At 38.0% G+C, this 22,356-nt stretch overlaps 1 protein-coding gene across 2 annotated transcripts in view; it reads right to left on the reverse strand.

Moving 5' to 3' along the window:
* The window catches only part of SLC4A10 (solute carrier family 4 member 10), a gene marked incomplete at its 5' end in the record, with an annotated part of 153,202 nt that overhangs the window by 16,591 nt on the left and 114,255 nt on the right, over nt 1-22,356 (reverse strand). For both annotated transcript variants that reach the window (XM_082055425.1, XM_082055424.1), the window contains 10 exons: nt 745-906; nt 1,417-1,530; nt 1,777-1,938; nt 4,728-4,833; nt 15,870-16,115; nt 17,127-17,260; nt 17,446-17,620; nt 18,995-19,095; nt 20,827-20,973; nt 21,487-21,574. In XM_082055425.1, the coding sequence (XP_081911551.1) occupies nt 745-906; nt 1,417-1,530; nt 1,777-1,938; nt 4,728-4,833; nt 15,870-16,115; nt 17,127-17,260; nt 17,446-17,620; nt 18,995-19,095; nt 20,827-20,973; nt 21,487-21,574 (1,435 nt within the window). The remainder of the gene's footprint in view (nt 1-744; nt 907-1,416; nt 1,531-1,776; nt 1,939-4,727; nt 4,834-15,869; nt 16,116-17,126; nt 17,261-17,445; nt 17,621-18,994; nt 19,096-20,826; nt 20,974-21,486; nt 21,575-22,356) is intronic.

A 22,356-nucleotide genomic window follows, 5' to 3' on the forward strand; every position in this document is an offset into this window, starting at 1 on the left:
AAAGTGAAGGTTGCAAATGCATTTGCTAAAGCAACTTAGGATTGGATTGCTGCTTATTAAAAGTATGTCAAAAAAAGCCTAAGCTTGCTGCATATACATGTACAGAAACCTGCTGCTACATTTTGCCCAACAGTTTTTCAGAGGGGTGATGTCCCTTTTTCTCTCTCCATCTGTAGGCAACTGAAGTGTTAGAGAACAGAGCAGGAAGTTGTCCTATGTTGTTTTAAGAACGCATTGTGCCTCCAAAGCTCAGTTTTATTCTTCTTCTCTTTTAAGATAGGAAGGGCATAAAAAACTGGATGGGTAGAACCACAGAGAAGGATGGAGAGAGGAAAAAAATTCCTATATTACAAAACAACCCCTAAATAGTTTTTCAAAATCCAATCCAGTAGAACAATACTGTCAGTATCTGAAGGTACAATTAAAATTATGGTACTTAAGGAAATTGTTAATGTCCAGTTTGTTTTTTTAGGTGAATAGGTATCATACTTCTAATAAATCATAGAGGACAGCATTTTCTTGATTCAGAATCTCTGTTCCAAATCACATCCATAAAGACTTCTGCAAGGCAGCAAATCACTGACACAGGGCACAGGTACTACAGAGACCAACAGAGAAAACGCATAACAATTTAAAGGGGCACTATTTAACATAAAATAAATTAGCATACTCAAGTAGATGAAGGCACATTACATAGCCCGAAGCAGAAAACAACAGTGAAAATATAACTATTTGACTGAATACCTTTAGTTTGTGTTCTTTTCTATTGATAATGACAGCTGTGATCTGCTGGTCCATAAAGATAAGGATAGTACAAAGCAGGGCTGGAATTACAGCAGCTATCACTGTCCACCAAGGATTAGGCCCCAAAGGAGAAATAAACCAGCCACGATCATCTCTGGTGGGCTATAAAAACAGTCATGCATGACCAGTCAGAACTCTAAGGATTATTTACATTTTAACTTCACAAGAATACATACAAAAACATTACTAGGATATGATTTCCTTTAAAATCAATCTATGTATGAGCACAGAAAAAATGCTAAACTTCCTATGATACCAAAAAGAGAAGTTACATATAATAAAATCATCTGGGATACTACAGACTTGGTCGTATTTGATAAAATTTGATAAAATGAGCCTAGCAAGGAGCCCCAGAACATTACAGTAGTGTAGGATTTGGGCAATTTGAGCCAGATGAGTTCCCACACAGAAGACATTAGGAAACATTAAGGGGCCTGATAGCAGAGGCTCACTTACATGGGCTACTAGTCAGAGAGGTTGCACAGTACTTGGTGAACATGAAAAATTCAAAATAGTGTTACTACTTCCTGATGATTAAAAAAGTATAATGAACCTACTATAGCACACTACTTGGTCAAAAATATAAGGCGATGCAATTTATTAACAAATTACCTTGAAAGCATTTGGAACCTGAAGTTTCGGTGATGGAATCCCAATGGCATAGTCAATTAAAACCATGGACAAAATAGTGAGAAAGACAGCAAAATCGCTGACAACAGATCGTACCTATGAGTATTGAGAGAAACAACAATTTTAACTAAAACATTAATGTGTGATTTAAGATTTATTTTCTTCACTTTTTTAAGCCTTTTTGTGCTTAAAGCTAAAACTGTGCTTATTCTGACATGATGTTCCAACAGAGAAAAGATGCAGTGTCCGCTTCACCAGCAGTTAATTGAATTTGCAATGCAGACGAAATTCATGCTTACACATGACTACTGACAACTTTTGAATTAAAAAAATAGCACATACCTTTGTTGGGAAGTATCGGCTAGTTTTGAACTGCTTCAGTGTGGATGATAGCGTTACTGTAGAAAAGAATAAGATGACAGACCAGAAGAGGACATCTGGAACATAAGGGCCATGATGACCACAGGCTCGTCCAACAAACTCTCCGTGAAATTTCTTACATTCCTATCAGAGAGAGCAAAGCATTATTGTTCTGAAAGATATCCGTGCTTACACTGGTATCTTCTTTCCAATTACTTTCCTAAATTGCAAGCAGACTGTACTACTAGAAATAGTTAAAATAATTTTTAAATATTTATTATTGTAAAAATTAAAACTCACTAATGTTTGTCTGCATGGAAAACTCTCAAACCCTCAAAATAACCTCCTAAGAGAGATTAAGACCATAAATAAAGTCATTAATATAAACCCAGATTTATTTCAAACTGAACAAATACACTTATTTGTTTTCTGTTTACAAACAGAGATTTGCACTTCCTAATTCCTTCCAAGACAGGCAAGTGAAGTTCAAAAGCTACAAAGAGAAAGGCTACTCCTAGTGCACTCTCAAAAACTGATTTTTTTGTTTTAATTTCACAGGCCAACCAATTCAAGAAAAAGCTACTTAGCATGTACAGTATTAGCCTAAAAGCAGACCAATACATTTAATACCACATGGGGGCAGCACATCCCACAAATTATCTTTTTCTTAAAACGATCTGATAAAATGCAGCAAAATTCAAAATCCATAACATTCATTCTATCCAATATAAAATATGATCAAATACTCAGACACACTAGAAAATGTATCTAGTAATTCTCCAATACCATCCTCAGTTGTTTAAAATCATAATTGTTCCAGGCAGAGAAATAATGAGTAGCTATCAAAATGTGAGCCACAAGCTCCAGACTTGCAACCCTTTCCTTCTCCTTCCCAAATTCCTCCACAGATATTAAGCAAAAAGAAACACAGCACCCAGAATCAGAGATTCCAGCCAGCGATGTCCTGCCAGATCAGAATCTTTTAGTATCGAATGAACTGGGTCACTGGCTCATCAGACTCCCATCACAACACTGTGGCTTGACATGTTATGAGAAACTTTGGTCTTAAACAATGGCTGGCTTGAAAAAAAACACAGTTGCTATTTGATTGACTGTGAGACAAAAGAGTGCAAAACTTTTTATAGTGGTATAGCAGTAAACCTGGGATAACTATGATTCACTTCTGACCGATGAAATGGAGGGGGGGAATAAAAAAAAAATAATCAGGAAATACAGAAGAAATTGGCAAGATTCTGGGACATCATGTAGAAAACTTGTCCTGGCCTGAGCTAGACCTTGATGTTGGCACAGCACAGGGATGAATTTCATCATACACCTACTGAAAATGATTTTGTTACCATCACGATAAACACTTTGCTCACATTTGTTTAGTCCCAGATAGCAAAACAACTTGTTGGTCCTACTGTTGGTTTTTAGAGAGTGCCAGCCTAGATCTTCAGAAACTTGAAACTTCTAGATCATGCACAAGAAGCAACAGGAAGAAACGAGCAGTGAAGACGACAGCGGTGTGAGACTGACCAAATATTTATAGGAACCTAGGTCTAGTCTTTTACTCCATTTCTCCAGAACAGGAGAACTGAAGGTTTCTGATGATACTTTCAAGATATAAATACATGAAAGTGTGAAAAATTTTAGTTATTTCTTTGACAACTATAGGAGCTAATGGGAAAAGTCCATCAGTTTTACTGCCACCCATGTAAACTCAAGTTTCAGTAACAAGCTTTTACAGAAGTTTTAAAGGGTTTTATATAATGCAGCCTGTCTTTTACATTTATAGTTAAGACAAAATCTGTTATTTTAAATCTCCTCAGCTGCAAATGTACTCTGAAAAACACTGTCAGGGATCTGAGAAAGTGAGAGGAGGAGTCTGCCCCTGCACAGATGCTCATAGAGTGTGCTGCAATTTTGAGAATATTCATTCTGGATTGCTGGAATCCCTCAGGCCAGCAGTTCCCAACTTTTTCTCTGCTGTTGCCACACCAACAGAGTTGAGGAGCAGTCCCTGCTATCAAGACAGAGCAGCCATGGAAGGCAGCTCTTGCTTAACACATGATGGGAGGACACCAGTTCTACATTTCGGCCTTTGAAAGAAAAAACTGTGCTGGAGACGGTCCACTGCATCAGCTTTTAAGCATTTCATTCGGTTATGTCTATGATGGGGTTAATTCAGTTATATTTTTGAGAGAACCCTTCAGTTTTGTGTCTTTTGCACTCACTTCTCTTTGACTGTGTAATGAAATGATCCATTTGTGAGAAAGCGGTGGTCTGATCTCAGTATGGCATTTTAATCATTGTAAATGCTGCTTTAAAGAAGGCAAGTAATAAATCCTTTAAACCTAGACAAGTGTACCCATGCAAACTCCCCAAACAGTTTGTAGCTCCCCCACCCCCAGGAAAAAAAGAAAAAAAAAAAAAAAAGAAAAAAAATACACATAAGAAAAATTTGGTCACTGAGCAGTAACTGTTACAGAATTTCTCCCCTTCCTCTCCTTTATAGCCTGAAGAGCCATAAGAATGTTTTAGAGGAAATAAACGCTTGCAGAGTCTTTCTACACAAGGAAACTTTGGTTTTGCCATCTGGCAGAATTTAGGACAAATCCGTTGTCATTTGACATGTTTAGACTTAATCTCAGTCAAACTCTTGTGCTAGTGTGTCAGGTTTCCAAAGCAGGGCACAAAATGCACATACTTGCTTTAATGTGTACTATCAAAGGCTGCAAAATGCTTACAAAAGGAGATAATGCTTCAAAGTCTATGTTAACCTTTGTTCAGTTAAGTATATTTTATGCTTTATTTGAACTAACATGATCAGAAAAAAACACGGTATTTTTTTCAATATATTTGCTGCAGTAGGAGAGAAAAAATTATTTATGCTTATGCCTTTACTTATTAAGTTCCAATATTTCACTTACTGACACAGTTAGGTTCCCCCATGGCACATCAGATGCAGATATATTGTAGTGCTGCCAGTATCGTAAGGTTTTATTGCTAGGATGTTCTGGTTCCACACAATTACATCTGAAAAGACAAAATAATACTTTTTCCTTATTAACAAAAGAAGTATCATATATTAATCCAAATTACCAATTTCATGACATACTGAAATTGTGATCTACTTTGCCAGATAATTTTACTTCAAATGAATTCATGCTTTGAAGCAGTTCATAGTTCAGTAGCTAGTGCTATTACTAGAGTATAATTTGCCGTGAGGTGCATGTGCATATATAGTACGTAATGTGACATATTTAAACGACTGTCCACAGAAAGATTTTCCACCTATTTTGTCCTATTCTATTGATACTTCTAAGCACAGTTTGTAATACTGAGAGCATGCCAGTCCTGTCCCACCCCCTTACACCTAACGCTTTCCTACACAGGTATTAGATGCCATGCACAGTTCCAGGCTGATCCACTTCCCAAATGCAAATTGTCTGTATCCTCTTTCTTCCTCTCTACCAGAGGCCTTCGTGTGCTAAGCAGCCAAACTGCCCGGTCAACTGTCAGGGCTCTGCAAGATCCCCAGCACCAAAGGCTCAGGGAACTTCTGCGTCCATTGTTTTTCCTTTCCACACAGCTGCTTTAAAAGCATCCTTTTCATTTTCAGTTGTGGATTTTAACATACAAAATATGACAAGCCACTATGGGAGGGCAATACTGCAAATAGGAAATTTAAAAACCAAATTAAGTCTTTAAAGCCTCTGAAGCAACAGTGGGGGGCTTTTTCTTTGACAAAGCCTTCAAAATGTGCAGGATACTCTGTAGGTTCCAAGATGGCAAGTGTGCTTTGCAGTTCTCTTTAAATTAATTCTACTTTTAAAAATCTATAGTACTATCTATCCTGCTAGTATTTTAATGTGCTTATAATGGCTGTAAATAAATTCTGTAGTCTCCTTTCTGATAAAGTTTTCAGGAGTAACTGGGAACAGACTGTTTATCCTTCCACAAAATGACAATTCTCATCTAGATTTGTTGTATCTTCTGTACAAGACATTCTACCATCTACATTATGAGTACAGAATAGTGCCACTATATTTTGATTACAATACTATACATGTGACAACAGCTGCATTTAATACATACATAGAGATGCAGGTTGTCTTTGTGCAACTCCTTGTTTTTACTTGAAATGCAGCTATTTATAAAAGAAATAAAAAAGCCCTTACAGCTCATGAACAAAAATAAATTAAAAAAAAAAAAAAAAGGCGCAACAGCATTCAGAGAAATAGAGGGCCTGAGCCAAAAGTCATTGAAGTAGACTAGATCTTTCAAATGTATTTAATATGCTTTGGATCAGGCCCCAAGTGCAGAATGAATGCGTGTTCAATGTGTAGTTTAAAGTATTATAAAATGGGTTAAATGAAGCGCATCACTACTAGTGAGCTACAGCAGCATAATAAAGTCAAACAACAGTATGTCTATGTTATTGCAAGGGAGTATTTGATGTTCATGCAACAATACAGAGGTGGCTATTTCAGGTTACGAGTGTTTCCTGTGAGCACAGGAGCTCCCAGCCCCTGATGTCCATCGCTGATCGCAGACTGGCCAGATGCTGGGCGATGGCCCATTGGGGTTTGATTACAGTTGTTCAATCACAGTCACTTTCTCACTAGAAGGGAAGACTGTGCATGTCACCAACACTACGTGGCACAGCTACACTTGCTGCAAACTGCAAAATTACATTTAAAAGTTAGAGAAGCCAAAATTTCTGTTTCCGTAGCCAGACACACAACATTTGAAGCTATAGCTTAATACAGCTCAGGTAATTCAACTTCAGATGAGATCATCACCCTCTTTATTTCTCTATCAATACCACTTCCCTTAGAGCATTCCAGTCTGGCCTTTACCAAGTTTCACAGGCATTTACCGACGTAAATGTAAATTTACCAATTGTCCATCAGCAAGCAAGTCACTTGTGCAAACTGCACTCATGCTGACCAAAATCACCCTTCACCCAACTTTTGTCACTGAATGTGTGCAGAACTAGGCCCTAACTACAAAGATCAGATCCTGCTTTCTACTGAGAAGATCATTACTGTAACATTATATTGGTTTTAATATTTTATGCCTTTTGGCAACACTGAAATTTTGATGTGAGATTGTATCACAGTATAACTGTCTTCCAGTACCCCACTAATCACTTAACATTAGAGAAATGTGAGATAGTAAGAAACAGCCTGACCAGCGCAGAAGACAACTGGAGGTACCATTCGGTGCCAGAACATAAAGGATTATCTACCAAAACATGACAGTTCATTCCAGATGTAGTTACTTCAATGATGACTATTTCCCAAAACAACTGAATTGCAAGGAGAAACTCACATGAGTGAAATAAGGCTTTCTACTTTAATCTTTTAAAGCTTTTAGTCTCTTTCATTGTCATTTTTTACTCTGAGAGGTCAGCTCTCAGGAGAAAAAGTAAAACACTCTGATTTGTTAACCACTAACTCATCTTTCTCTTCTCTTGATGAAATATTACTCAGAAGGCTGGAATAGTAAAAATGTTATCACCTCTTGGAGGTTCAAATAATACTCTAACATTCTTGTAAAATTGTTTAAATTGCTGAGCCCTCTACAAAAGATCTATGTGGAGTTTATGCCATTACCAATGACCAATAGACTATACATACACCTATATTTTCCAAGCAACATATTCTCCTCCAAATATAGTACTAAGCAACATACTCTCATGTCTTTCAGTGATAAGGAGTCAGCAATCATCTTTCTTATGCTAAGAGATACAGGATGATTCACTTGATCCTCTTTTATCATAGCTTGGAAGAAACTGCTTTTTTTCATGGCACTGGTTTGTGGGGGCAAACGCACAGGTGTCACTATAAGGAAAATTGAAAAAATCTCTGCTGCCAATCTCACAATATACCAATTTCATCACACTGATAACAAAACAAGTCTTCCTGAGTCTTTACACATTTGGCTACTGCAAGATGTTCTGATCTCCTGGGAGCAATTCGGATATCTAAACATGGGTGCCTATGTACCCCATGGTACCTGTGACATCCATGATAGGTTGGCACATATGTGAGAGGGTCTACGGTGACTCACGCCTTGGTTTCCACAGCAGCTGGAGGCTAAGAGATCTAAAATGGCTCTAGATCCTCAGTCACAGGTCACTCCCTTCTGTATTTAAAAGGTCCATATTTTGCAACTAGGCAGAATCAGTGGAGTTCGCTTTTTTCTAGGGTCTTTAAACATCTAACACAGCCTATTATGAAGTGGCTTATAAATCTGAGGCAGAATAATAAACTGTTTCAGACAAGACAGTTTTCGAGAAACTGCAGGAAAACTAATGTAAGATCAGAACTGACAAAAGGAGAGAGTAACAGAAAAATAATGGCCCCTGCTAGCTAGAAAAATAACCAGAGCCAGGAGTCTTTATTGCATTTACATCTTCCAAGGTGCTCAAGAAATCTCTGGCAAATCAGGATGGGCAACAAAGGTAGATTAGAAATAATAAATTTTAGGACTGGTTAACCAGTATCTCCTGGAGCCTGTACCTTTTTCCTTTGTACAGAAGGATCAAGACTTCAGCTAAAATCTTCACCACCAATCTGACTATAATGGTACAGGTGGTATCGGTCACTGCTGGCCCGCGCTTCCCTTCTTTGTCCTCCCAGCTCCCCACATTTTTCCTAGCTCTTTCTGCCTCTGTTTCGTTCTCAATTTCATTAACTTGAGGCAGCCATCATAACTTCACTGCATGCAACATTTCCTACAACTTGTTCTCAAAGAACAGAGGTAGGATTTGACAACCGCAGCTTCAGGCCATCTCAGGCAACTAGAAATGGTCTTTGTTCCCCAAAAGGAATAGTCATTACTGTCCTTAACAGCACCAAAAAAGACTGTTCATATGATCCCCATTACAGCCAGTATAAAATCTTCAAACAAGAGCCTTGCACAGTGTTTTCTGTGAGTAAATAAAACACTTAAATGGTGCAGATTCTTTGAAAGCATCATGGCCATTCATCCCGAGGCAGTTGCCATTCTTCACAGTATCACAGTATGTTTGGGATTTTTCAGTATATTGTTTGCAAAACTAGGAGGCACTTACTATTGATGTGTTAATCAACTCTGAAGGCACTCTTTTGTAGCTCCTATTTTTCAGCATGTACATATTGCAAGCTACACCTATTTATACTAGCTAAAGATCTGATCTGTACAAGATGCAACCACAGCTTTTAATGATTAGCCAACATACCATTTCCTCTTCCTAGAAGGACAAAATCTCTTTCCGGCTCACTTAAGACAAATGAGATTTGCTCAATATGAATATTTGTATTATTATTTAAAAATTACAACAGGCAAGTATGACAGATAAGTTACAAAATGTTCTCATTTAAACAATATGTCTCACTGAATTTCAGAGCACATATTTGGTAGTATAAGGAGTAAGTTGTCATCATGTAACAGAGAATAAGAAGATGATATGAAATGGAAGGTAAGATCATTAATTTTGTTTTAAAAGTAAGGTATTAGAATATATGCATGTCATCTTCATGTTGCATTTACAAGGTTGAAGGAACACACATGAATAGCAGAATGCTATGCATGTTTAGGTTGTCTCCAAATATACCATTTTCAAGTGAATTACGGGCACTTGCATAGTTCTTCTGTTTGTCTAACTGCTATAAGAAGGGGATAACGACAATAGCATAGATGTCTTCTCTGCTGTCCCATACCTACAATGTCTGTATATGCCTGGCATTATATTTACCATATTCCTTCCCATGTCAACATTCATAATGACAAAATCAAAGTCTCAATGGAGAAGAGACTGGAAACCGAATAATTAATACTGATGAGAAATGGATTTGTCAGTTAAGTTCTATTCTCAGTATCACGAAACCCTTTCAAAGCACAGCTGCCATGGCAAGACAAGACTTTTTCTTCATTTATTCATGAGATCTGTCAGCCTGAATTAGACCATTGAGTCATTAAGTTAAGTAGCCCATCTCTGACAATCACGAACATCAGTAGGCATCCATGTATATTCTCTGAAGTTGGAAGTCTACATAGTTTAGTCGGTGAAGCTGAGAGGGAAAACAGAAAAGCCTATAGAAGTACCTAGGCAATGCACTCAGCAGCACAAGAATTTCACACCCACATAGAAACAGAGAGATAAATCAAGGTGGGAGTGGTGGAACTGACGTTACAGTGAAGAAATCTCAAAGAATCAGGTTTCTTTGGAGAGCACATCAGGAGGAAAACGCTGTTCTGTCAAGGGGAAAGTCTAGAAAATAGATCTATAATCATATTGTAGTTTTGTTAACCTTGACTGTCGCTCATAAATGTTGACCTTTATGGGCTGCCTGGTGCCACTAATGCATTCTGTGCATTCTTAGCAGTACTATGGTTTGTAACTGCCCTACACAGAAGCTAATTTGCTGAAAAGTAGTGTAATTATGTGGGATATTGACAATTCATCTGAAAGCTTTCACTGAGAAATAGTTTTAGGATGTCACTTTAACCTGCTTCCAAAGTTAAAAAAGCATACACTTGAGAAGAGCTTCAGTACGATGCTCATTCAGAAATAATATACTGTAATACAATATAATGCTATATGGTCAGCTTAAGTTTAGATTGTTTAGGTGTAGTATATCAATACACTTATATGTACTGTAACAAAACCACCCAAGGATTATATGTAAGCATTTCTAGATTTGAAGGCATTGTGTAGACTAGGTGTCAACTATGAACTGAATGCTGTGGAGAATTGCTTAACAAGGAGATCTGCTTCCAAAGTGGAGCAGATGAGTAATAGGAAAGAATGAAGCAACGTGGGCACTGCCTGGGCTCAAAAGAGGGAGAAAGAGAAAAGAGTCAGTTGGGTTGGGCAGACATAGAGGAGTCCTAGAATAAATGGAATATAGAAAAATAATTTCTAGATTCCTGGGTTTGCCACAAAGCAAAATGGAACCAGCAGTTAAACTCAATGATGGCTATTGCATGGTTTTGGGAAGAAGAGGGACATTCTTAAGGAAAGACACACAGGATTTGGCACAGTTACTTAACTGCTGGGGAAAAAAAAATCTATAAAGAAGAGGAAAAGAAAATCTATATTCATATCTCCATTCAAATAAATCATTACAGAATCTGGAATTCAATTACATGCCTCGGATCCCAATGAGAAATTCTGTGCTCATCATCACTGGCTCTTCTCATTTCACTTGCAGGTTAAGGAATACAGCGCATAAAATATAATTTGAATCCAATAATAATGCATTTAGATTAAGTTATGTAGATAATGAAAGATTTAAAACTTGCTTGTGCAAATAGTGGTGTGTACAAAACCAATTCTCAGAATGCTGCCTAGAAGCAATGGTTTCTATAGCCTGCAAAAGATACCGAGATTGACATGATCTTGGCTCCTTAATTACATCAGAGTGGGATTTTCTACTCCTAATGCTTAAGTGCATGTCAATACCAAGACAGATTGCAATATGCATATTACCATGCCAAGAAATCACTTTAAAATTATTCAATGTAATCTGTTAATAATTGAGTAACTTCTGGTAAAGAATTATTTTAAAAAGCATTAATTCATCACTCTGAAAAAAGAATTAATAAAAAACAAATGGTATATAAGGCCCCAAGATCTAAGCAACCTCACACTGAGAAATAATTGATCTTCTGTATTCTAAGATAACTATCTTAAAATGCTTGTGTTTTAAAGAATACTGGATTGCTTTCTAAATCATGTTCCTTTCATCCACAATACTTGTTTTCCTTTTGAGAACCTCTGTTTTTAATCCACCCAGTTGTAAGGTTCTCCTTTCCTAGCAAAAATTATATCCTAGTATTTAATATACACATTAAAACTGATGTGCACCAGTGTTTCAGGCAGAATTCGCTAACTGAAGATATATTTGCTACAGGGGTAGGAAAAAGCAGGAGGAGGAGAGTGCAGAAATAAGAGAGTTGCTATGCCAACCTACAAATGCTAATGGCATGAGAAATACAAAAAGGTCACAGTAAAACAGAAAAAAGGCAAGAAAGAAAATCCCAGATCAAAAAGTATGTGTATTTGATTTAATAAACAATGCAGCTACTGTATTTAACTTCCTTCAAAACAATGCCATTTAAAAAGAAAAAAATGCAGTACAGTAGCACACTGAAAATCAGGTTGTCTTTGTCCTTATGATTTAGCTCTTAAATCCCTTACTCTTTATCATTCATATCATAAAGATGGTGTTTCAAGAAAAAGTTACACATGAATGCTGAAAGGATTTGCCTGCAAGTACTTCACCTGACAATTAGGGCTAATATTTCAACACAGAGTAACGAACAAGTACAATAAAGAAAATGAGCTAAAAGTGCATTAAGACTAGTTCTGCATTAATTAGAACACGCAACAAATGATACTTTTGTCTTTCTGAGACAGAATTTTGTAACAAGCTCAAACTCCTATCTTCTACCTAAATGGTAAAATGGTATACACAAATTTTTAAGAAATCTTTTAGAGACACATTCAGCTGATTTTCAAATATTTGGGTCTTCTTGATTTCTAAGCATTCTTTCTATAGTCTTTTAAGGTTTGTTACGGCAGATACTTAAATATAAGAGGAGATGTATGCAGTACAGTCTTTTACATCAAACTCCTGCAACAGAGACTGTTTATGACAGAATTCAAACCCACCCAAAATACAGAATGGGTTTTCTTTCTTACTCTAAATATGGTTCCAATCTGGCTGAAATATCACCCATTTTAAATTACTATTTTCTACCTCTTTCTAGTACTCCAAAGGCCAGTACTAGCCACATGCCAATGACTTTTCCCAAGTCAAACACCTGCACCAGGGCAAAGGGCACTGGGACGCAGACGAATACCTGCGAACATTAGAGCCTCCTCGGACAGCCCGTGGGAGAAAAGAAGCAAAGAGGGCTGGGCCACAGCGCACACTGACAGCTGTGTACAGAGCCCTGACCTATTTATCATGAACTTTTTGAGTGGACAACAGGCAGAATACAGAAAACACAGAAATTTTACAGTATAACCTGAGTTTTCTAGAATAAAATTGCAGATCCAAGATAAAGTTTTACATAAGCTTTGGCTGAGCATTCAAAGAGAAATGAGTTGCTCAACCTTTTGAAGTTCACCCATTGCTAATTAAAGAACTGCCAAGGCTTTACTAACAATTAAAAACTTGTCTTTAAAATCCCCAAAGAGGAAAATGCAAACAGCTGTTTTAATTAGCAAAACAGCAGATACTAATTAGCTTCTGTATCAGAGTATGCTGGTCCTTTAAGGACAGGACCAGTTTCAGCCCAAGTTTCTTACCCACTTAAACTAGATGTAGAAGGACTGGGGTCAGATGCTTCTAATTCCTTGTGAAAGCAAAATACCACAACTTCAAATACACAAAAATGAGATTTTTAATTCAAGTAGCTGTTATGCTTATTCACCTTCTAGTGTCTGATCTTTCTGGAACTGAGACACATGCAGCTATTTGAGAAGGGAGAAGGTTATTTGAAATGTCTTGTGATGATCCTGTGGGGATGATAATTGTGATACCTTCATGTTCTGGGCACATGGCCGCTCTGTCTGGACAGAGCAGTATGTGCATATCTGCACAGCAAACCCACGGAGTTGAGGTAGCACAAGCGTGCTCTGAAAGCACTGGTCATCTGGGCAGCTGATGTGGAGTTGCTCCAACAGAGCACATCTTTCTGTTGTCCCAACTAGTTCTGGCAGGTTCTGAAGAACTAAGAAAAACTCAGATGAAGTAGAAAGGAGTGGAGAGAACAGAGGAGGCTGGAATTACCGCTCTGTTGTGTCCAGAGCACAGATCCTTGGAATCGGCAGATGTGCTCTTACAAGATAATAAATATGCATACTGGTGCTTTCAGTTTTAAGGTTAAAAAAATATAAGCTACATCCCATCAGAACTATGTTGCCTATGTTTACAGTTAGTCATTTTGGTATTAGTAAGGTCAGTTACCATGGACATGATATTGATAATAAATAGGATATCAGAGCAAATACAAGATACAACATAAATGCTGAAAGTTAAATGTAATGCAAGAGTTTATAAGTCTTTTTATTTGTGCTTTCTACGCACTATTATTGTACTATCTACACAGATAGAGAATAACTGAGAATATATGTATGAAATGATGACCTCATAAGTAACTACAAAACCATTACATAAAATAATTTTTATAGCTATATATGTGTTGGAAATCACCATGCAGCGGTCAAATCTTTCTTCCAAACATCTGGAAGACACTTGTCCTTCAGAAATTGTGTTTGGAAAAATCTAAAACTTTCATGCTGGTATTCCAACAGGACAGGAGAGGTCAACAGCTGTAACTGGAGGATGCAGGTGCTGCTTTTACCCTTCTGCATGCTCTGCACATTCTACATTCAACAAAGACAGTTGCTAAGGGCAGGCAGCAAGCAAGCAACACCCTTCAAAAATCAATTAGGGATTCTGATTAATGAATGCAATTTTAAGTAAAATGAGGAACATTTATTTCTAAACATAGGGACTATGATATTAAAACACTATAATAAAATAGAGATACCTATCACTGTACCCCTATACATGCAAGACTATTAATCTTATTTCTCTGAAATCTCAAGCAATATCACAGGATTCAGCTATCCGTGAATAAAGCTAGCTACCCAGGAGGCTGTATTTCTATTTGTGTTTATGCTATTCATTAAATATTTTAACAGCTCAGCTTCACCTGCTAAATGGTTTCTGAATAATTTTTTTGTATTTGCCTGGATTTCAACATCTGTTTTTCAAAACCATATGAGAACATAATATTTTCTTTCCCTTCGAGACAACTACTTCAAAGTGGTAAAGCAAAACAAAATCCACAAAGACTGCACAATACAAGGCTCTTTAGAGGAAAACACTGATTAACAGAAGTTGAATAAGACCAGGATATAACCTCAGCTGCATGCATAGTCTATTCTTTATTGCTTTTTCTTAAAATTAATATTCCTTTGTCTACTGATTAAACTACTACAGAGATATTTTTTTTTTCCAGCATGATGAGAGAGTATGTCACAGAAGAACTACAGTGCCTATAATTTATCTTGTTCTGTGTATTAAGGTAGATAATATGCATTCACATTCAGGATTTGCTAACTATTTTTCTAGCGATAACATACACAAAGCTCAAATGTTTTCTCTGTTGCTGCATTTTGTTTTTCCGAGCTTAAAATGCAAATGAGACATTTGGATGAAACAGTCCTGTTTTTCCAGTGAACAGAAGATGTGGCTCTGTTCAAGCATTGTTCCATTTGGGCCCCACCCTGCTCATGGAAAGGGTTCAAATGGGTTCAGTGAAATAAAACAGACATTTCTGGAGGGGGATCTTCTCTCAAAATGCTTTTTGATGACATTTTAGTTTCTGAGGTGACCAGGCTTAGATTGACAGACTAGGATCTTGTCCTTTACGTATTGATTAAAACCATTCACTTCTTCATTCTCCAAGTAGAATACTACCTGTCAAAATTCCCCAATAAAGTAAAGCTACCTAAATGAAGCCATATTAAAAATCTTGTTATTAAGAACAAATTGATTATGACAAAATCTATCACTGTTGAGCAGCACCTAGTATTTCCAAATCTACTTCACTTCTTGGAGCTTGAACCTTAACTGCCAGAGAGGTTAAAAGAGAGGAGGCACATCAAATTATGTCCTTTTTATCATCAGTACAAGGTTATAGTAAAAGATCATTGAGTTACACTTCTTTAAATAAAAATGTGAACAAAGACCTAAAGTTGAGTTCCCTTCAAGTCATAATTTTTATTCTAGGAATTTTAAGTTGCATGTGTGTAAGCTTTTCCAAACTCCAAGTCAAGATATTTTTTACCTATCTTAAGTAAACGTGTACTTCTTGTACACATATCTCCAGTAACTACTACTTCGACATGCAAGCTTCGTGCTTAACTCAATAGCTTCCACATGTTAAGATTGCAACTACTGCAAACTTTTCCTGCTGCGCACTGGTTTGCCTTCCTCACAGAGGAAACATAACCTATGAAAAGAAACCGCAGTGTTAACAGAAGAAATCTTACTTACGAGTACTTTGTCAGCAGATCCAAATCATTATGCATGTTGATTGGATATGTCTCACTGAGATGAAAGAGCTTCTCTAAGGCCTCATAAATGAAAATGATGCAGATAAGAGAAGCAAAAGCTTCTTCAGTAAATCGGGTAATGTAGCAGACTAGGGAGCTTGCATCAGTTGCAACAAGGATGATGCACAGGATTGCCGTCCACAGTCCAATGCTGGCTCTCAGAGAAAGGTATGACAACCCATACTCTCTAAAAAAACAAACAAACAAACAAACAAAAAACAGAGTTTATCTTTTGTCCAGGTACAGTAAATGGAGAAGAGAGGAAGCTCCAAAATTTCCTTTGCGTAGGGATGTGCAATTCTGGGGACAGTGTGAATCAGAAATTATTTACCTATTGTGAACTCAAGATACTGTCAAGTCACCTCTTGACCTGAGCTCTCCTCCCAACTAACAGGACACAAGGAGCTCTATCTCTGCTGCAGTGAGTGAGCAGCTTTGAGATTAGTCACACACATGAAGTGTATATGATCCACCCACTTTTTATCCCATATCCTGCCTTGTGAACAGTCAACACCTGCCAATTCCTTCTTAAGCTGCAAGAATAGCTATACTAAAGACTTTCATGAAAATCCTGTATGCCTGTTGTATATGATGATAGAGCTCCAAACACGCTCGGTGACATTATCACAGAGAACTGGAAGGTCTACATGAAAGTGATAAAACCTTTTAGAGCAGGTAAGCAGAGGCATCTACTCTATATTGTTCAGGAGATCTTGGTGCCGAAGTCCCCAACACAGCAGAAAAGTAGAGACGTTCGCAGAGAAGCACAATACGTTTGCCAAGATGCAGACATAATTTTTACCCACCCTGTGGCAGAGACATGTCATGCATAGCACATTCACATAAAAGTGGGGATATGCTGTTCTGGCAAGATGCTTCACCCCTTCTCTGTTCGGGTGGAGGAAGGGCAGAGTCTATATTAGCACTTAATGAAAGATGGCACCACTGCCACTGCATGCACTTCCTGGGTGAGATGTAACACCTTTTGCATGATTTAGGGATGAGATAAACCACTGATCTAAATTTATTATTTCAGAGTAGAAAATGATACAATTAAAAAAAAAAAATCCTGAAGCTCGCATTCCCGTCGAAACAGCTTTAAAAAAAAACAACAAACAAACCACAAACACTTTGGGATCAGTGTCTACTTTTACCTAACAACACCTGAGGCATGATGCATATTCTGACCTTCACTTACTTGCAAAATTTGAATAAGATCTTCTCAAACACTAAAACTGGTCCTGTGCTGCCAAGTATAGTGAGAGGCTGTCCACCAAAGAGAGAGTAGGCAATCCCAGTCATGGATGCTCCAAACAACGATTCTATTGCACTCTGAATGTGATACAGAGAAAAGTGTCCATGAATTTTCACACAGGTTCTTTTTGTAATATCTTAGTCTGTAGCCTTCTAAACATTGAAACACCAATATTTAAAAGTGATTCATGCAGCAGTAAGAAAATACTAAACACAAACCTAGGAATGTAAGTTTGTTTTAAAAGTTCAGATTTAACACATACTATACGACCTTCAGTTGCTTCTCCCAGCAGACCACCAAATGTGATGACAGGAGACATGCAAGCACAGTAGAGAAACAAAAATGATGCCAGACACTGCAGACTGAGAGCATCCCTGAAGTCACTCCAGAAGAAAGGAGCTTTTCTTTTTATATCTAAAATCAATCCTCCAAAAAATCTAAAAAAAAAATAGAAGAGATCAAATTAATGAAAAAGGCATACCAAACTTTATTCCACAGTATTGCTTTAAATATACTGCAGAGAAGGTACTCTTACTTGATCAAATGATACGTACTCTTATAATTCATTCTTCCCAGAAAAAAGTTTCTGGGAACCCTGTCTTGATAACTTCAGTTAGGAAATTGTATTTTTTAAAAAAACTAACTTGCATGTTTCTTTTATAAAATCTTCATCTTATCATCCAGACGCAAAACTTCTGAATAGGTGTTAGCTCCCACGCATAAAACGCTATTATTTATTACGTGAAATAATTCTTTGCTTTTGTTTGATCAGAGAGCTATCGCAGTGCCCATTTTCCCACACGTCTACATATAGAGCTTCACATTCTTTATTTGAGAACCTGTTTCTCAATACACTTGATGATAGAACTGAATATAGGCCACAATTCTCCAAGGAAAAGAACTGTCATCTTTTGTCATTTACATTATGCTAAATATAATAAAATATTTAGGAACAGATGCTCCCATACAATATACCCTACAGTTAAAGTAAATATCCCCACAATGCTCTTTTTCTCACAGGCACCCAAAGTATCAGAGGACGAAATGCTAAATATTAGGACAACCCTTTGGGCTGTCAATTACCAGGTTCACCAGTGAAAGAATGGCTTACAGCCAGCCTGGCCATCATCTCCTCTGCCCCACTGTCTACCCTAATACTGTAGCTGAATCTTTAGCCTTATGCAGGTAGGAATGATGCTGAAATATCAAGAGGCAGCAAGGTAAAAGAAAAGTCTATTGCACAACTACACTGCAGTAAGGCAACCACTGACAGCTGATGCACTTGCACCACACCACATTAGATGAGAGAGCATAAGCTTTCCTTGGGGCAATTCTTCTTTCTGGTGTGTGTGTATTGTTGCCACGGTGCTAATCATAGCCTCATGTACCAGCACATATCATGGCTTGCTGAGATTAAAAAAAAAAAAGCTAGAGCTGCACAACTCAGAAACCTCAACTAGAGAATAGTTGCACACACACATAATAAATGGCACAAGACCACTCCCAACTTTTCCTTTGTGCTACCCAAAACCAAGAAACATTAATCAAGTTTAACAGAGGTCTGACCTTTATAAACAATAGAGAAAGGAGCTTGCAACAAATACAATGTGAAAACTCAAATCCTCTTGCCCTCTCCCCCTCTCTGCAAATTAGCACGCATTGTCCTTTTCAGCTATGTGGTACAAATCAGGAAAAATGCCTGAAAAAAATCAAATGTCAAGCCAGTCATTTGAGAGAGAACCAAACCATTATGATTCCCTTGGAAGTACAGCACTTAGAACACTTCAGATTTTGTGTATGTTTTCACTAACTTTCCAGTGCGTTGCAGTTCTGGGCCAGAGTGTCCTCCAGGTTGTTCTGCATCCCCATGGGCTGCAGTCCCATTTGGCACTCCTGGGATCTTACGCTTCTCCTACCAAAAGGAAAAGATACTTCTCATGGATCTTAGCAAGCAAAACATAATTTTAGCAGAGGAAACAGTCTTTGAGTGTTGAAAGACTAAACATGCAAATTTTGTGGTAAGATTCATCAACACAACTTCTTCATAAGCCGTATATAAGTTCTATAACAGGAAATACCACAGTATCACAGTATGTTTGGGATTGGAAGGGACCTCAGAAGATCATCTAGCCCAATCTCCCTGCCAGAGCAGGAACGCCTAGGTGAGGTCACACAGGAACATGTCCAGGTGGGTTTTGAATGTCTCCAGGGAAGGAGACTCCACAACCTCCCTGGGCAGCCTGTTCCAGTGCTCCGTCACCCTCACTGGAAGAAGTTTCTTCTCAAATTTAAGTGGAACCTCTTGTGTTCCAGCTTGATCCCATTACCCCTTGTCCTATCATTGTTTGCCACCGAGAAGAGCTTGGCTCCATCTTCGTGGCACTCACCCTTTATTTATTTATAAACATTAATAAGGTCACCCCTCAGTCTCCTCTTCTCCAAACTAAAGAGACCCAGCTCCCTCAGCCTTTCCTCATAAGGGAGATGCTCCACTCCCTTAATCATCTTTGTTGCCCTACGCTGGAGTCTCTCCAGCACTTCCCTGTCCTTCTTGAACTGAGGGGCCCAGAACTGGACACAATACTCCAGGTGGGGTCTCACCAGAGCAGAGTAGAAGGGAAGGAGAACCTCTCTCAATCTACTAACCACCCTCCTTCTAATACATCCCAGGATGCCATTGGCCTTCCTGGCCACAAGGGCACAGTGCTGGCTCATGGTCATCCTGTTGTCCACCAGGACCCCCAGGTCCCTTTCCCCTATACTGCTTTCTAATAGGTCATTCCCCAGCCTACACTGGAACCTGGGGTTGTTCCTGCCCAGATGCAGGACTCTGCCCCTGCCAGCCTGCCCATTGATCCTGACCCATACACTCTCAACTCGCTCCTCATCCGCTCCTGGGCAGAATTCAGTACATTGTAGCTGCCCTCTCACATAGAGAGCAACTCCACCACCACACCTGGCTGGCCTGTCTTTCCTGAAAAGGACATAGCCATCCATGACCACATTCCAGTCATGTGAGCTACCCCACCATGTTTCTGTAATTGCCACTAGATCGTAACCTTCTGATCGAACATAGGATTCTAACTCCTCCTGCTTATTCCCCATGCTGCATGCCTTGGTGTACAGGCATTTCAGGGAACATGCCGAGCACACCGACTTCTCCCTAGGGGTACAGGAGGCCACCTGGTCCTCATCGGTTCTAGAATGCTGCCCCACTGGGACAAGCCCAGCTTCAGAAGGAATTTAAAGAATTTATCACAGAAAATCCTGTATCAGAAAACATTTTAATGAGTAGCAAGCCAGGTTGCTTTGATCAATTCTTGCAACAAGCATAAAACAAAAGCAAACCATAGCTGTTTGGAATAATCAAAGATTCTTATGACCAATTACCCTAGAATTTAACATCTTTAGATATGACTATTTCTTATTCAGGAGAGAACTAGTATTGAACTACAAGAAATGTCACCACTATACTGTATGTTGGCAAGACAAGGGTTGTCTTAAAGTAAACTAACAACAACAACAACAGAGTATGCAACATGTCTATATAGTGACTCTGCTCAATGCTAAATTGAGACTTAGTTCTACCTAGCAAAATTTCATCACAATGTTTAAAAGTGTCTGAGTTTTACAGTGTACAAACCTGAGAGGGAACATTTTTAGGTGGTTCTATTCTAATTGTTGGGTCCCACTCCCCAGGAGGGAGAACAGTAACCTGATCGAGAAACTCATCAATTCCAGACACCAAGTCATTGCGGTCTTTTGCTTTGTAAGCAACATCATGGAACACCTGTGAAAAATGGAGAAGAGTTTGTGGTAAGGAAAGGAGATGAGGAAAGGAACTCTCTCATAATATTTTCCATGACAGCCCCTTTTCTCTGAAATAGAATGCACTTCATGCCGTTCCCACCAAATAAACAATCGCAGCTTCAACTGACTAGATTTTCTGGTACATAGCTTTAACTGAAGTTCCAGCTGCTACGGAAAGACATTCTTATGGGTGCTAAATGTTCTAGATATTTTACAGTTTAAAACGCTATTAGTTACACTGGAAAGTAACTGCATAAAATGGAATCTTCTCAGTTAAGATATCCTTGCATGTGAATATTGTTTCTCATTTTGTTATCTCCTTATGGCAGCAAAATCTGGGCTGTTACAGGATCATGAAATAAACTACAATGCTATTTGTGCATCATCGGAATGATTAGCCACGTTTCATATGGACGACACCACATTGGAGATTCCGTACCACACATCTTCAGTCAGTACAAAATGACAAAAGCAAAGCCACGAATAAAAATACCTCATCTGTCATTAGTGTTGCAATTGATCTTCCAATCTCATGGTATTGTTGCCCTTTACCCAGTGGTCCAAGGAGAATAAATAAAAATCTGCAAATAGAAGATAACTTAAAAAATTGTAAAGGATAGATGGTTGAAAGTAGCTATACATACTGCAGAAATACTTATTTTAAAATTGGACTAAAAGAACCTCTAAGACAAATATTATATATAAACTCCTTCAAGATCTTCACACATGCATTTAAACATGAAGCTCTGGTTAGAAAAGATGTTGAAATAACTTCCAAAAATATATTATAAGCTTCACAGCCAGACTTGGAGAATATCAAAACCTCCTTACATAACAAACCTTATCTTACATAAATATATGCAAGTATAATCTAGGTACAGAACACATTTACATTCATTTATTTCACATCTACATTAATTTATTTAATTCTGTTAATTCAACAGAATCAACTACTTTATGGTAGCGGTATTATTGCAATATTGGGGAAGTTAAATTACCCTTGAATAAAGATCATTTTAAAATCGTTCCTTCTCCCATTAAGGCTCTAGACAGCCTCTAATCTAGACTGGGGGCTAGTAAGGTTCTATAAAATGCAGAGGACAGGTTCAAATGAAATAACTGAAATTCTCAGTTTTGCTAAAATGCAAAATACAAATTTTTTTTACTAACTTTTTTTTTTCAGAAATTCTTAATTATCCTAATTTTTAATCATTTTCTTTTGGCCAAAAAGTCAATAAATCTGTTGTTTTCCTTTTGGTGGTTTGTTTGTTTGTTTGGGGAAAGCTGGGGGAGATTATGAGGAAAGGCCTCAGGAGGTTTTTTCAAAGCCTGCCCAGTCCCTCAATGCCCCTTATAGACATGC

Source organism: Streptopelia decaocto, assembly GCF_964273445.1.
Source record: "Streptopelia decaocto genome assembly, chromosome: 6".
Lineage (NCBI taxonomy): Eukaryota > Metazoa > Chordata > Aves > Columbiformes > Columbidae > Streptopelia > Streptopelia decaocto.